The sequence below is a fragment of the Aotus nancymaae genome, unplaced genomic scaffold (assembly GCF_030222135.1).
Source record: "Aotus nancymaae isolate 86718 unplaced genomic scaffold, 86718_ANA_hifiasm-v0.15.2.pri h1tg000090l, whole genome shotgun sequence".
NCBI classification, from domain to species: Eukaryota; Metazoa; Chordata; class Mammalia; order Primates; family Aotidae; genus Aotus; species Aotus nancymaae.
In genome coordinates, this window is record NW_026988505.1 from 5460646 (window position 1) to 5477919 (window position 17274).

Below are 17274 nucleotides of genomic sequence, written 5' to 3' on the forward strand. Positions count from 1 at the left end.
CTGGACTGGTCACCTCCCAGACTGGTTACTTCCCGGACTGGTCACCTCCCAAACTGGTACACCTCCCCAGACTGGTCAACCTCCCCAGATCGGGTCACCTCCCCAGACCCGTCCACCTCCCTGGAGGGACGGGCTTGTACTGCTTCCTGTTAGCCTCAGGCGCAGTGGGGACTGGAACCCACTTGTCCTGGAGGTTCATTGCCAAGTCCACATCCCACCCTGTCTCACTGGAGCCTGGATCTGTGTGGTCCAGTGAGCTAATGTGCGTCTCTTTTCAATGCAACTCAAAAGAGCGTAAAACAACCGTTAACTAAATACTGCAGGATTTATTAATTAAAAACTCATTTAATCTATACCATTTTTGCATACATATTAAATCTGTAGCCTTAATAAATGTCCATTACTTCTTAAAATATAGAGAAATTGAGGATATTTCAACAATGAAATATATAATGGAGGAAGAGTGTAATTTTTTTTTCGGATAAAACTCTTTGGTCTATATAATTTTCTGAGTTTAAAATAACACGAGAATTCACTCCAATAAAAAAGTAAACATTACTTTTCTCAAAAAATTTAATTGCAGAACTATTTACAGGAGGTGAACATCAGCGATACAGAAATCAGATGGAGTATTATCACAGGAGGTTATGGAGGAAACGGTGCACATTTTCTTACAGTCAGCTGAGATTGAAAAAAAGTCATGGAAAAAAAGAACACAAAGAAAGCAATCCTTAAATGCCTGAAAGGAATGACCAACATTCTGATAAGTTATTAAGAAGTAAGAAATCGTGGTGATGAATAGCAGATTGCACATTCAGATCAGGTATCCTGCATGCTACTAAATAGAATTTATCAAAAGAACCATAAAAGCATGAGAAAGAGAATTACATAAAATAGTTTAATTCCAGTGAAGTGACTTTGTACAGATGCTGAGTATTTGGCACTCTGTTCATCCTCACGCTCGATATGATTTCATATTTATATATATATATATATTTATATACTTTTTTAAAACTTGAACTAAACAGCTAGTTTCCTGGTTCTAACATTCCTTGAATTTCTATAGGAGGCATTTAATGTAGTCCTTAGGCCACACCTGGGTATTTTGGTCTGTAGTATGGAAGGTGGGGGATGAGTGGTGTCTCTCTGCAGGGAGGACCTGTCCTGTCTGAGAGCAAAGTGGCTTACCATTCGGAAGGAAGCGTTCAAAAGGAGCCTTCCCCCTTGCTGCTCTAAACGGGAAGCTTTGTTGAGTTCAGCAAACCAGTTAGAGAGTGGAGTGAGGGAGACATTCATGCTGAGCCCTTTGAAAGTGATATGATTGTATTATTCAAATGAGTGGGGCTGGGTCATGGTGGTGTTTTGGGGGTAAATCAGAGAATGGGTGAGTGGCTTCCATGAGGTACCATGGTCAAGTTGGGAGCATCCTTTGTACTGGCAGACACAAACCAACACACTCTAGGGAGACCATGGTCTATTTGAGAGAGAAATTTGTACTTAAATTTGTCCGAGAAACCTGGTGTCAATCTTTTCATTCATTATCGCCTCTCCTCCATTGAGTAGGTGAAAGCTTGGATGCCCAAGGCTTTCAGGTCCTGAATAAGCACCAATGAAAAGAATTACATAAAATCTAAGAAAGTCGGGAGGTGAACCTCTGTCACCTTAGTGTGTGTATATACAAAGTCTGTTAAAAAGTAGTTTGATAGTAGGTAACGAACATTTTCTCTGCAAAGAAGTCATCTGTTAAGTGTTTACATTGAAACTTGAAATAATTTAACACTAGATAAAAACGCCAGGGTTAGGACAGCAGTTAATAAAATTATGGACATTTTTCAACGTGGCAAGGATGAAAGATGGTTATTTCCTGGAGCTTTCCCACAGACCACCTCTGCATTCTCTGCAGTAGGGAACTGGTGGGGGATCCTCACACTCTTCGTGGTTTGAGCCAGTGTGTCTCATTTTGCTTTTGCTGTTTCCCCATGCATGCGGTTACCTGCTTCCAAATTATTTTTTCCCTTCATCACTTAAATGCTTAGTTTATCTCCTCATTTCATCTAAGAGGCAACTGAGCTTCAGTAATGGTGAAAACGTGGCCTAATTCTGGCTGGTGCTGGGTTCTTGTTCTTGGAAGCATCTAGAAATGGTTAAAATCAAAGCCAGAAGCTAGGAGAATGCCCCTTGTAGTTATTTCCCATTTCCAAACCTTTCCAAAGACAGTCTCACGGCCTCTGCCTCTGGTGGTCCCTGATTAGCTCTGAGATGTTTGTCACCCGCCTGGACTCTGGCAGCCTTCCCTGCAGAGCTGGAGGGCGGCATTCCAGAAGACACCAGGGCCTAATCCTTAGAAATAACTCCAACTTTGACCACCTGTTCCAGGAGCTCAAAGGACTTAGAGCCAATATGTCACTAATCCTCACAACGTGTCCTCGTGTCCTCGAGGGAGACAGGGGCAGGAACTGTAATCCCCTGTCTAGAGGAAACAGCTGAGACATAGAGGAAGAAGTGAGATGAGCTGCTGGCTGAGGGTGAATCAGAGCCACACTGCCTGATTAAACAGCCTAGAGATTCCTAGCAACATCTCCTTCATTTCCAGAATATTCTGCCACGCTGTGCTGGGGGACATTCAGCCGAATGCATACAAGCAACCCTTTCCTTCGGCACTTGATGGCCAACAATGCATTGCAACTCCCAACTAATAGTAAGAAGACGGGCCTCCCGCAGGGAAGCCATGGGATCTGATCTGACCTTGTGCGGTGTGTGTCACGGCTGACACACGGCGCCAGATGAAGCGCGGTGCATTGTCCTAGCCCACAGAGTTACGGATACTGATGGGAAAGGGTCATCTTTTTCATCTCTTAAGCTCATGGTTTTCTATTTTATTTTCAAGTTTTGGAACCTTGTTTTCAACCCATGCCTACAAAGAAGTGCAGACAGACATGCAGATGAAAACAAGGGAGCCCTCCGACATTCTAGGGGGTGTGGTCTGAAACTGCTGTTTTAAACTAGCCTGTTAAATTTGCAGTTAGAAGAAACATGAAGTTCAGGCTTGAGAAGAGGGCTGGGAAGTGAGCAGGCACAAACCATGTGGAATTTGGTTACTTAGGCCCCTGTTGGGGGAGCTTGTTTCTGTGCTCGTAGGTGAGGCGAGTCCAGTTTTCAGACATGTGGGGGGCCAAATGCAGCATCCAGGTGCCCTCCCTGAACCAATGCTGTCTGGGGCAACGCTTCTATGTCTGTACCAGCGCACACCCTCTTACACGTTTTCTGCCGCCTCTCCCAGGTTTGTGGGGGGCCACCGTCATCAGCAAGGATGGCTATACTGGTGACTGGGGTCCCCAGGCTGACTCAGTCATGGCACATGGGCTCCTGTCCACTGAAACACCTGGGGAACCTGCCAGAGTTCTGAGCAAGGCCAGCTGATGAAATGCAGCTGCGTCTCCCAGGAGGCCCCCTGGTCCCTTAATGCTCAGGACCACAGGACGGCTTGACTTGGTGGAGCTCCTGCTGATAGAAAAGGCCTTCCTGAGGAAGACTCAGACCCGCCTCCCCCACTCCCTACTTGCGCCCAAAAGGTTTGGCCCAAACCGGAGAGCTGTCCCTAATAGAGCACATTCCGTGGTCACCGCAGGCATTTCAGGCCTCCAGCATCCCTTCACTTCCCTGTGAAATTCCATCCCGGATTGGAGTAGCAATGTCTACAAGGACCCAACAAAAACAGAGATGAGCGAATTTACGAATGCAGGGCCTTCTAATGAAGGGGTGGGAAGAGTGGTGCTTAATATGGCATTGAAAAGGCAAAAATCAAGACAGAGAAACAAGGACATACACTCCAGGAGAAAGAATCAGAACCTGTGCACGTGCGTGCTCTGCCACTGTGTCTTCTAATCATCAATCTGGCCACTTTCATAAGAGCCAGTAGTGGGGAGAAAGTCCCTCCACTTAGCAGGGCACTGATTTTGTAGTCTTTTTTTTTTTTTTTAAGGAAAAAAAAAAAACCCCAGATAACCTTACATGTAATTTATATTTTTATCTGATCATAAGCTTTTCCATTAAGTGCCTGAAGTTTTTAGAATTGGAGTTGACAACATCAATATTTCCTTTTAAACAAAACTATATTTTTGGTATCATAAACAGTTCTTTTTTATATACCATTTTAAGATGGTGATGTAAATTTGCTGAGAAAAATGTAAAAATTGTCATGGATAACTAGTTCAAACACAATAACAACACATGAAGACGCATGAGATGCATTACAAGGAAAACGCGCTGGTTAACAAGCAGCATTCTCCTTTCCTGGGTTAAATGCTAAGTCCTGTTTATCATACTTGTGTTTTATTAACTAAAGCCTTCAACACAGCAGGATCAACTTGTTGGCTATAAGGAAAGTGTCCGGGTTTCACCCGTTATGGGCCGTATCTTTAGGGAATGTGGGTGTGGGGTTATAGTGAACATCACATTCTCCAGGATGATGTTCCTAGAACATCATGCATCATTATTTTCAGCCATGTTTTCCAAAGGATGTGTACTCCTTTATTAAAATTATATTTTAAATATGATGAAATGGTCACATGTGAGCTCCATGGTATGTATCTGCTAGAAGTGGCTGAAATAAGTTAGCTTGAGTGACTAACACAAGTATCATAAACAGTTTTATTTTTCTTGACATGTACAATACATAAACATGGCTTATCTTCTGCATTTCATGGTAGAATGTCACCTGCACGAGAACTGAGTATATTGCACTTGGTTATGTGACACGGACAGGTAACATTCCATCAGGTCTAGCAGCAGGTGATCCGTTCTACCATTGAATCATCTTCTTTGGAACATGGCGGACCAAGCAGGGCATGTGCACATTCACCACGTCGAGTCACCAACCCCTGTGCGATTTAGTGGTAGGTTAATCTGCTCACTTAGGGATGGTTTTAGGCCAAGACTTTTGGGGATTGTAAAATAACAATGAATTTACAAAACATAAGAAATTAATCCACAGCCAGTGAATGTTTTCCTTTAAGCAGGGATCATTGAATCTGGGATCTAAGACAAATAATGATTGTCTACCTTAACAGTTTGTTTTTATATGTTTTGTATAAGTTCAAGGAAATGAGTTAAACGTATCAGCTGCCAGTAGGTAGAACGATGTGAGGAGGTGGCGTGTCTGTAACAGATCCAGGACACAGAGCCGTGTTACATTTCCTTTCACTGGGAGTGTACACTGACTTTGCTTTTCTGCGGGTATTTCTAAACAGCAGAGTTCATCTGAAATCATACAGCATTTTAAAAGTCTAAAATGCCAATATTTGCAGATACATTTGTTTTAACATAATAGAGTGGATATAGGAAGAGGCGTCATTACTGTACACTACTCAAGATTTAGGTATTTATTTAGGTAGAAAATGCTTTGAACACTCTGGGGAAATAGGATTCATTTATAGAAGAATATTTCAGGGAACTTTTTTTTTTTTTTTTGCATTTTTCGAGGAGATACATTCGTACTGATTTTTGCTTCCAAATATATTTTAAGGCTGTTTGGTAAAATATATACCAGATATGAGGCTTGATTTACAGGGTTTTGTTTTTACAGGGAAATCTTTACTCAGCTTTAAAAAAGTAAAACTTTGAAGCTAACATGCTTTAATATCAGCTCTGCTCCTAACGGTCCCATGCGCAGTGGGATGTGGGAAATGAGGCAGGGGAGAGGCTGCGGCTCGGGAGGGCGCTCTGGCGCAACAGCGCACCCAACGCCCTGCCAGACGCGGGCTGCAGAGGGGCCAGGGACATTGTAAAGTGCAAATCAAGTGAAGAGAAAAAGTGCTGCGGGTCGTGGAAAGCTGTTCTGCCTGTGGCTAAGGACACGGGACTCCTTGAAGCTGGGAAGGAAGACCTGGTATTTGGGTGGAAACATCTGTCTGGAATCTCAGTCCTGCCTTTACTCTGAGTAATAATGACAACTGTGAAATTGTAACCCAGTGGAAAGATCGGATAGGCTTTTCCTTTGGAGACTGGTCTGAATGGTGAAACAGAAGTTATGTGGGAACAACGGTCATGGCGGCTAAATTTAATTACACTCACGGAAAGCCTATTAATTAGAGCCGTTCCTGGTTTCCTCTGGTGCCAACCAGAGAGTCATGAACACTAATTACTTTTTTGAATTCCACAGCTGGAAATTGCAACAGGTGACCTCTTTTTCCTTCATGTCTAACACAGGCAAGGAATCTATTCTTTACTTTAGCAATACTGCATAGGACAAAAGAATTCTGGAAAAATACAAATGTAAACTACATTTCTTCTTTACCATTTAAACTGAGATATACTTACCACTCACATTCATATTTCTTAAACTTTTTACAGCATCACAACTGTCATTTTAAACAAGCAAACTTTTTGTTTTTTGTGTTTTTTTTTTAAGGATACCCTGGAAAGTCAGCTGATAGAGCAATTTGAGAATATATATACATACATTAAAAAAATCCCATGTAGCATAAATGGTGAAACTTAAGGAAAATACTGAGGGTTGTATTTTAAGTTACAAAGAAATAAAAAATACAATGACTATTTCATAGAAGTAAGGACATTTTCTTCCCTTTATGCTCCCAGCCCTCTCTAAGGCTCTCCTCTCTCTGTGCGTCACTTCCTCGTGGGAACACTCAGAACACTCAGCTTCTCTTTTGAATGTGTAGATGCTGTGCTGGGTATTTTCAGTGGGTTCAGACTTGTCAACCCCTGGGTTTTGGAGAACCATATGGCGGGGAGTTTGGTGGTTGGAGAGATCACTTTCCATCACAGTAAGCTTCACGCAAGGAGCCTAATGTTTTTTACTTGTGACAAACAGGAGTAGGAGGGCGGAGCGGGCAGACAGGCCCCGGACTCAGGGAGAAGGAACTCGGGTATGCGAGGGGAAGGGGCCTTTCTTTCCTGCACTTCAGGTTGTAGCACCTTCCACTTGGGTGTCTAATGCCTCTAGGGAGTGGTGAGATGCACCCATTTATAGTTATTTATTCTTACCTCTAATTATCACACAATTTATAAAAATAGAAATAACAAAATGTAAGCTGGGTTTCAGCTCCAGGGGCGTTTCTCGCCATCCTCGGAGAACACGGAGGAGAAGTTAGGTCTCGCCACACCTGTCCCTCAGAGCCGAGTGTGAGCCAGGCCACCAGTGAAGAAAAGCAAAAGCCGTCCTCACCACTAGCTCCGTGGACTCTGAGGCCAGTGACCGCGTTCCACTGTGTTCACGGCACAAGGAGCAGGACAGCAAGGGCGTGTTCAGTGGAAGAAATGAGACAGAAACCACCAGGGAGGCAACAAACTGTACAAGCGTTTTGTGAAAAAGCAGAAACAACCAAGGGGAAGGCGGCCGCCGTCCGTCCTCAGAGCCGGGTCTGGGCCTCGGGGATGTAGATCTCGATGCTGTCCGCGCGCTCCGTGGCAGAATTCTGCCGGAAGGACGCCGCGCGCTTGGCGGCCATGAGTCGTCTCCGGGCTTCCTGGCGTTGTCTGTCGGGCAGGTCCAGGGATTTCTCTCTTGTGATGGGAAATTTTCCTTTGGGGGGCTTCTTTGGTATTGGAGGCGGGACCTTTCTTTCTTCCTGAAAAGCATCACAAGTCAACATTGGCAGATGGTCAGAGGGGGCTCCTAAGAGCTTGTGAGCTCAGTGGCCCTGGGGTCTGGGCATGGCCTTCCTGACCGAAACCCTCCCAGTGGCATCCTTCATTCCCTTCCCACGCTTCCCCTGGACCCTGACTGCCAGGTCATAGGTCTGCCTTCTGCACAGTATATCATTTGCATAAGCTCCCTCAAACTCTTCAGAGGGGTCACAGGCGTTTGCAGCAGTGTTCACAAATTAGGAAATACATTCTGCACATGCACACCTTGCATCTCTGGAGTCACTGAGTTATTCTGACATCGTGGCTCAATTCCAGCACTTCAAAAGCCCTATGTCATCCTCTCTGAGCACGGGCCAATACCTGCATGGCCAAGCTCAGAGCATCACAGGGATTTTGGACACATCGCTGGACATCCCTGTTAAACACTGGAGGGTTTCCGGCAGACTGTAGAATTCCAATGTGTTTATGAAAACCATCTTACATGAGTGGGTGTGTCAGGAAACACTGGCCGAATTCTCTTACTGGCCTAAAATCTCATTGACGTGGACGATATTTATAAAACTACTGTTCACTTGCTTGGTTTGTAAAAAGATGCAAGTAAGTATTTTTGACCCTTAGCTCAGATTCTCAGGTAAGTCACACTAAAATATGTTGTGTGCCTTTTTAGAAAGATAAATTTCACAATTCTGCAACAAATGCGATGGGTGATGCAGCTGCTCCCGCGAATGGTCTGTGCTCACAGCTGTGCGGTTCACACTGTTCCCAAAGACAGTGGGACCTGCCCTGTCCCCTTCTGGACGGAGCCATATGGGGACTCTCCATAGGCTGCTGTTTCCTTCCCAGGAAAGGGTGCATGACAGAAGATGTCAGAACTCCTTTCCTTTCCTAAGCAGGTATCTAGTTTTTGGGGGAGAAAAACACAAAAATTCTGCTTGTGTCTGTCTTCAGCCTCTAAAAAAATTCCAAGGGGAGCCCAGAGATGCTTGGACAGCAGGCAGTTGTATGAGGAGGCCGGCGGCACGGTCGCCTGAGAGTGTGTGGTGAGAAGGCTGCTTTGGTGTCTGGAACTTTATTCCTTTGGCTATTTTACGTGACCTAGGCCAGAAGCAATGACTCTTACCTGACTTTCTAGCATCCATCTAAAACAATGGGGGGATGAGTTCATTGCAACCTTCAGCTACTTTAACAAGTAATTCCTGTTTTCAGCACATGATAACTGTCCTCATAGTTCAGGGGATGCCAAGGGAAGAGGAAATGAGAGGGTCTCTTTCGTCTTTTGCTGTCCCTGAACTACGGGCCTGTGAGGCGTACACATCAGCACTACTTATGGGGGTCCTCCCTTAAAAGGAGCTCCCCGGCCTGCAGGTGTAGTCCTGTAGGAGTGTCCAGCAGGTGCTGTGCAGGGGCCCACCCCATGGAAGTTGAAGGAACATGAAGATGCCATGTTCGGGAGGGGCGGGCCTCCTCCTCAGGCATGGAGCCTCCGCTGTGCTAGAGACCTGCTCGCTTTCTGGTTTTGAGGATCGTACTCTACATGCAGCTTGGGTAGATGGGCTCGTATTAGCTCTCAATGACCAAAGAATGGAAACAGACGGAAACCTTGCGTGCACCTGGACTAAAGTCCGTTCGTTGGAACAGCCTTCTCGCTCAGGAACATCACCGATGATCCCCTTCACCTCAGATCCAAGCCTTGGCTTACCTGGACCTGCTGAGTCCCACGCACGGCTTACGTGGACCCTGCGCACTACTGCCTGCTCCCCTGTCGCCTGGGATGAAAGGGAACCCGTGGGTTGGTGGCGTCTAGCCTGGAACTCCACTCGCAGCCAGGGGCATCCTCTGAGAGCAGCAGATGATGAGGGTGACCAGCCCTGGCTCATTCTGGTGACCCAGATGTGTCTTCCTGCTTCCCCAGTGTATGCTGACTTGATTTTTTAAATCATTTTAATCGGTAACGTTTGTCTAGAAAAATCCAATTGTGATTCCTCAGGACATGCCTAAAACGTGTGAGGAAGTCAATGTCTTTGCTGCTAACTCAGCTATCTACTAGTTCTTGTGATGACAGTATTATGGAAGAAGTGAAACACTGGGGTTCAGATTTAATGGGAAATTTCAGCCTATTTTAAGGACTGGGGTTGATTGATCTATAGGAAGCTTAATTCATCAAACTGTTGAATAAGGTATAAAATGTCGCCTTGCCTATAGGACCATACTAGAAGGTATATTGAATTGGAGATAGTCCCTGATCAGGCCTAAAACTTTCCCTGTGGGAAACCAGCTTAATATTTACACAATCATAATAAGTTTGATGAAAATAATTCAGAGGTGAGACCCGTGTCAGGAATGAGGCTGCAGGTTTGCTTGTGATCTTGGCTGGTGTCTCTTTGAAAGACCCTATTATTTACCACCTGCGCCCAAGGCTGCAATTCTGCCCCACTTGGGGCACATACACACACAAGCACATGCTCACACATGTGTGAACACATGTACATACAGGAAAATTTGTTCCCGTATTGCCAGCAGAAGACTGAGAACCTCGTCGTCATGCTGTATCTGCAGCAGGTGGTTACTGCAGTGGGAAAGGGTGTTTGCTGGGAGCCTGCTCTGCATGGGCGCCCTTACCTTTCTCTCTGCAGCAGGTGGTTACTGTAGTGGGAAAGGGTGTTTGCTGGGAGCCTGCTCTGCATGGGCGCCCTTACCTTTCTTTCCGGAGACTCCATCATCTTCCAGTCATTGAGCCGCAGCCGCTGCAGCTCGTCGAACTTCATGCTGACGTCCTCGACAGAGAGCTGCAGCATGTCCCAGTAGCCGGCCAGGTCCTGCGACGTTGGCCTTGGCATGGCGCTGGGGTCCTGGGAATACACACAGGGTATTCAGATCTTGGAGAGTCTCCCAGGGGCACAGGGCTGGGGTGGCCTAATCCGCCTTTCAAGAGGCGGATGAGGGAGAATCCTGGCTAATTCCGCCCTGAGGCAAATATTTGGGATTGCGTGCCATGCCTCGATGACAGTTTATTTTAGCACAGGTATTTGCTGATGGCTTAAAAATAGGTAGCATAGCCGTTCATTGTTCCACGTTGAAAATGCCAGGAATGGGGCTGATGGAAGAGTTTCTAAATGTTTGACAGCTCATAAAAGCAGCAGGACCCTGTGTTTTTGGTCACCTGTGGGTGATGCAGAAGGGACAGGGCTCTGTGAGCCTGCCGTTGTACTGGCCTGCTGGTGGCGGCGGGGAGACAGCTCGGGGCCTGTTCAAGACCTGTGTGTTCTCTGACGGCTCTTGGCTCTCGTTCTAATGGCAAGGACATCTTACAAATGTAACGCACCAAGGAACAGGATGCTCTTACCAAGTGGTTCCCACTCGTAGAGGCACAGGTGAGGCTCTGGGCTGCAGCCCCGGGAAGCATGGGGCCCAGAGATGTGCTCGGTTTCTCTGCAGGGTGCCTGATACACGATTTCCACCAGCTGCCTACATCTACATGCTTATTTTTGCGATAGGGTCTCGCTGTCGCCCAGGCTGGAGTGCAGGTGTGATCGCAGCTCACTGCAGCCTCGACCTCCTGGGCTCAAGAGATCTTGCCTGCTCAGCGTCCCAGGTAGCTGGGACCACAGGCATAGGCCACCACACTCAGCTAATTTCTTTAATTTTGTAGCGAAGGGGTCTGGCTATGTTGCCCAGGGTGGCCTCAAACTCCTGGGGTCAAGTGACCGTCTTACCTCAGCCTCCCAGAGTGCTGGGATTACAGGCATGAGCCAGCATGCCCGGCTTGCTGCCTATGTTGAAATCCGAGTAACTTTTCCAGGAGTGGTTCCCTTGATTCAGTGAGGGCTCAACAGAGAGGAATTCCTGGTGGGTGGACATTCAACTGGATTTGCTCACGGGTTCAGCAGTGCACACTCAGCATGACCTGAACTTCTGTTTGGTTCGACATCCACATCAAAACAATCACGGTTCGGCTCCCACCCCCTTCTCTGGCACCCACCTGAGGGCAGCCGCACCCCTGGGAAGAGCAGCAGTGGTGAAAGCTGAAGGGACAGCTCTGTGACTGGGGTCCCTGGCTGCCGCCTCTCGGCCGAGTCCGTTCTTCTCTGCGGCCACACGAGGGCAGCCTTGCCTGCTCAGAGCCAGGGCAGGCACTTGAGCTCCCCAGGAACCCAGGGAGCGCGGCCCTGGCCACAGGTGGGAGCCTGAACTCAGCCTCTGTGGGTGCGACAACCACAGTGCCCGGGAACCAGGCCATGTTCCACACCGAAGTCAGTCGAGGGATGCCAGGAGCTGCAGCCACAGGGCAGGGCAGGCTGGGTGAGAAGCGGTAGGGAAGCTGCTCAGACGCTGTGGGGGTGGTGCCTGCCTGGCTTCCAGAAGTCTCTGCCAACCTAAGAATGTCCCCTCTTTCCGTAGGGCTGGGCATAGCTGTGCCTGAAGGCATGGGGGAGGCAGAGTGGCTTCTCCTCCAGCGCCCACAGCTGGGCGGTTGCAGTCACATGTCCACATGGCCAGCTGCTGTGGCGAGGCTGCCCTGGCCTGAGAGCAGGAATTGCCTTCTCATGCCCCTCTCCTTGGCCAGCCACACTCCCTTCCTTTGGGCTCATGCAGACCACACGCTGGGCTGGACGGGCACAGCCTGGCATGGGCCTGGCATGGTCAATATTTAGTTTTGTGTTTTCTGTTCTGTTTTGGTGGGGGAGGCGGTTGCATCTGTACCCACTGAACATTCAGAGACGATAAGGTGTTTATAGTAAAAAAAAAAAAAAAGTCAATAGTTTATAATAAAAGCCAATGGCAGGGCCTTGTTCCTTGTTAAATGGCCGTCTTAAATTCATCCAGCCCTGTGGCTCTGGCATCCAGCATCCATTGTGTCCCATGTTGCGGCCTGGGGCAGCTCTATGTGTACTGGTGGGTTCTCAGGCGCACACCCCCCCGGGGTTGGATGAGTTAAAATTCAGAGGCAAGCCCAGTGGGTCCAAATGAGACTGCGGATGTCAAACTGCTGGTCTCACAAGCACAGCAATCAGGCCGCACACTTTGAGGGAGTGTTCTTCTCAGTATTTTTTTTGAGATGGAGTCTCGCTCTGTCACCCAGACTGGAGTGTAGTGGTGTGGTCTCGGCTCACTGCAACCTCCGCCTCCCGGGTTCAAGCAATTCTCCTGCCTCAGCCTCCTGAGTAGCTGGGACTACAGGTGCGTGCCACCACTCCGGGCTACCTTTCCAGTATTATGTGCCTTCTGGTTGCATCACAAGCCACCTGCACATCCTGATCCCGAGAGGCTCTGCTCCCTGTGGTCCATCTTCAATCTCAGGGTGGGGTTCTGACATTTTCTAGGGTCACTCTTTGACTTAAAGCTTAGTTACCTACCGACAGCCTCCAGCAGGCAGCGCTGCTGCTCTGAGCTGTGGACAATTCGGCTTTGTTGAGCAAAGCATCTGTTAAGGCGTTCAGCACTCCCCTCCACCAGGCCTATCCTTGGCACCACCCCCTCCCCACACCACTCTTTCCCGGCAAACATTTCAGAGATTTTTTGTACTAATCCTGAATAGAAGTTGAAAGAAAATGATGTAGCCAAGCCCAAGATTTCAAAACTCAAAAGGCATAACAATATTAGGATGAATAATTTTAAGCCCAATATTAGCTATTTCTGGCAGAGCAGAAAGGAACACTTAGCAGGCCTGAATGTGCACCTTGGGCTGTGTGTGGGAAGCTCTGAGTGAGAGTTTCCTAAAGACAGTACCTGGCTAGGCTCACCCGAGTCTGCAGAATATTACAGAGCTTGTCAGTGGCCAGAATCAATTCCTTTAAAGGGAATAAACAAATAGATACCACAGAGAAGGCAAGGGTGTTCACAGGTAACATGATAGCTCAGTGTTTAAACAGCTACAAGTTTCTTTCAAGGTACTCAAAACCTTTCTGTTTCCCCCTCTTAAATGATGACTATGACTTTGTCAGAGTGACGTGTTGGTGACTCTTTAAATCTGTGGTGAACATCAATGGGGCTGACTGGAAAGTATTAGAGAAGGCCAACTTTTGAATGATCCTGATGAAAAGATGTGAGATACAACTGTGGCTTGCTTGTATGTCCTTTGATCTGGAAGAACATTCTTATGTCTCCTCGCACATGAAAAAGCCAAAGAAAACATAATCAAAACACCTGGCACCATTGCTACCAATGAGAGGCCTAGCAGAGACCTATTTGCATTTTATACTGAAAATGTTTGGTCTGAAAAAAAATCAGTGTTTGTATTGTAAGACAACCTATTCAGTAGCTTAACTATTACTTAGCTATTTCTCAAAGTAGAATGAATACCTCAGTCAGCTAAGGAAAAGTCTATTTACATGTATGTGTGTAGACAAATGTATATCTAAAACATATTAATGTATATGTAAACTTACAGTATATATAAAATATATATGTACATATGTGTAGGCAAATATATAACATAAAAATATATTAATATGTAAACTTACATATATTTTATACATACTATATATTTGCCTACACACATACTATATATATTTTATATATACTATACATTTGTATATATAAAATAGTTAACATGTTATATATTTGTTATATGTTAATTAGTATGTATATATAAGTAAACTTTCATATACTTGTTAATGTTATGTTTATGTATAAATACATCTATACATGTTTATATAGATGTATATATAAACATATAGATGCATATATAATATATAATATATATGAGATGTATATAGATCATATGAGATGTATACATGAGCTTTTCTGCTCTGCCAGAAATAGCAAATATACATTTATGTATTAACATGCATATATATTTATAAGGATATGTAAATGTATATTAACATGTATACATGTAAGTATATGTAAATATAAATACATATGTGGGTTTTCTTTCTCTTTGCTTGTCAGGAATCACCAGGTTTAATGCCAGCTGTATTAATGCATCTAGTTCATGGTATATTTCTTTGACTACCATCTATAAAATACAAAGGCTAAATTATCTGCAAATCTCGTCTTCATTGTAGTTGTTTATGTGTTTTTCCAGCCACCTCAGATCACTTTCTTCATTTGTGACATTAGGCATGTAGAAATTTCCATGGTTTCTCCTCTTCTAAGATGCTCTGGTGGGACATCCAGTTGCAAAGACACAGCCTCTTCCCGTGCTGCTGCGGTCCCCGTCTTCCTGACCGCTGCTCCCCTGGCAGCCTCCCTGCCTCAGTGCCACGTTTAAACCAGGGCCATGCTGTCTCTGTCCCCAGGGTGGGAAGTATCTTCTATGATAAATGGGTGTGATACTCTGCATACTGATAGGAACTCTTTGACAAGGAAAAAACAGTGAGGGCCTATGGAACGATGCCCATTAGCTTGGTTACAGGGAACAGGGGTTCTCTGAGGATTCACTTACCATGTTCTGTTGACAAAGCCAATAAAACTGCTGGAATTTCTGGGACATGAGAAGCTGGGCACTCCCAACAGCACTCCTGATTTTACCGAGAACTGTTGAAAAAAAGAAAAAGCTTCAAAACTGGGTCAATCAAACAAAAGCAGAAACACCACATGGAGGGAGCAGGTTCCCCTGGATGAGAACTCCGGCTTCATCGTGCGGAGCGTTCACTGCAGAGTGGTTCCTCAGTCAGTTCCATCCCCAACTCATGAAAGACGACCGAATGTCATGGTGAGGACACTCTCCTTGGGTATAGGGAGAAATTTAGTTTAGAAAGGCGGCCTACACTTCAGGGAGTTTTCCTTATTTTGGCATCGAGATGATTTCAGTGCCGCTGTTTGGATGAGCTGGAAGACAAGACCACGTGTGAGTAACAGCGACATTGAATTCCTCCTATCTTTATGGACTCTGTAACGTGTCAGTGAACTCTGTTAGATGTGAACTTCTCCATTTTTAGGAAAAACACATCCATATGTGTTCTCTCATTGGATTCAGTTAAGTAATTTTTAGTGAACTGTGGGCAGCTATGTCCTAACAGTGCTGTGAGGTACATGTTATGCAGGAAGAGGCTGCGTGGACACAGGCCGCACAGGAAGATGGTGGCAGCTAGGAAGACACAGCTCCCTTCCTGGAGATGGTGAGAGGGTCACAAGTTCCTGAATGTGCTTACACCTACTAAACTCACCAATGCATGTACCCAGTATATGTGTGATGCTAACGCTCCACTTCTGAGTGTGCTATAAGTCAGCATGCCACAGCTTAGTGAGGTAGGAAGGATTAATCTACAAATGGTTCCTAATTGCGATGACTTTATTTGGTTAAATAGTAAAAATATTAAAAAGTTAAGAATAAACTGTGTGTATATGTGTGTTTATTTTTGTTTTTTGAGATGGAGTCTTGCTCTGTCACCCAGGCTGCAGTGCAGTGGTGTGATCTTGGCTCACTGCAGCCTCCGCCTCCTGAGTTCAAGTGATTCTCTTGCCTCAGCCTCTGAGTAGCTGGGATTACAGATACCCATGACCATGCCCAGATAATTTTTGTATTTTTAGTAGAGATGGGGTTTCACCATGTTGGCCAGGCTGGTCTTGAACTTCTGACCTCAGGTGATCTGCCTGCCTCAGCCTCCCAAATTGCTGGGGTTACAGGCGCAAGCCACCACACCCGGCTTGTGTGTATGTGTGTGTGTTTTAGAGACAGGCTCTTGCTCTGTCACCCAGGCTGGAGTGCAGTGGCATGATTCTACACCCTCCAATTCCCGAGCTCAAGCCATCCTCCCGCGTGGCCGCCGAAAAGTGCTGGGATTACAAGTGTGAACTGCCATGACTGGCCGCAATATAGTTCTATCAAGGGAAAAATTTAACAACTTAAAGAAAGATAGGGGCATTTTTTAAATTGCATTTAGACTAGTCAAATAAAATACTCTGTTCAAGGGGCGTAGGGAAAACCCCACGCCTCCTGTCTCCAAGCCTTCGAGCTGTCTGGCTTTTCGTCTTCCCCTGTGGGCATGCCCACTCCTGAGTCTGCAGTGAGCATGGCCACTGCTTTGTAAATGACAGCTTTGGTAGATCCTAGCTCACCACGATCCTCGAAACCACACAGGAATCCCCTGGGACCCATGTCTTACCGCTATACCCTGGGCCTACTGATTTCTGCTAGATTTTATTTGCTGGAGCAACAATTCAACGTGATTCCATAGAGTATGCCCAGTACCAGTATGTGGCTTTTCTGTGCCTGAGTCAGCACTTGGGGCCGGGCTGCCCACCAGGCAGGGGGCAGATGATCTAAGCATCTCATCGCTTCTCCATTTACACCAAGTCTCCCCATCATTAGTTTTCCGTGTGGGTGCTCCCAGGTGGGGCTATCTTTCCTGGAGCTCACTCATGGGGCATCTGCTGCTGCTTCTGGCCAAACTGATGATTTCACCTGCTCTTTTTGCTCTCCCTGGAGATTCTCTGCACAGCACAAATCACTAACCTACACGACACACCCTAAAACTCAAAGTGCTGCTGGTTTAACTTTTGCTGGAAGGAAGCCATGCAAAGCCGACTCACCAAGGCTGGCGGAAAATGGCATAGGAAAAGGGGCATTTATCCTGGGGTTCGCCCCCTCAAAGGCAGAGGCGAAAGATCCATCCCCACTTACACCTGCAGCTTTCTGTACTTCACGAGGGAATACTGATGTCCTGGAGGTTTTGCCCAGAGACGTGCAGGTGCCTGGAGCTCAAGGGACCTTGCAGACCC

At 46.3% G+C, this 17274-nt stretch overlaps 1 protein-coding gene across 1 annotated transcript in view; it reads right to left on the minus strand.

Moving 5' to 3' along the window:
• Positions 1–306: 306 nt before the first annotated feature.
• DLGAP2 (DLG associated protein 2) overlaps positions 307–17274 on the minus strand; it is a 698275-nt gene continuing 681307 nt past the window's right edge. Inside the window, exons 12-14 of the mRNA XM_064369784.1 lie at positions 14996–15087; positions 10305–10457; positions 307–7589 (exon numbers count right to left, since the gene is read on the minus strand). Coding sequence (XP_064225854.1) covers positions 7371–7589; positions 10305–10457; positions 14996–15087 — 464 coding nt within the window. The 3' untranslated portion in view covers positions 307–7370. The remainder of the gene's footprint in view (positions 7590–10304; positions 10458–14995; positions 15088–17274) is intronic.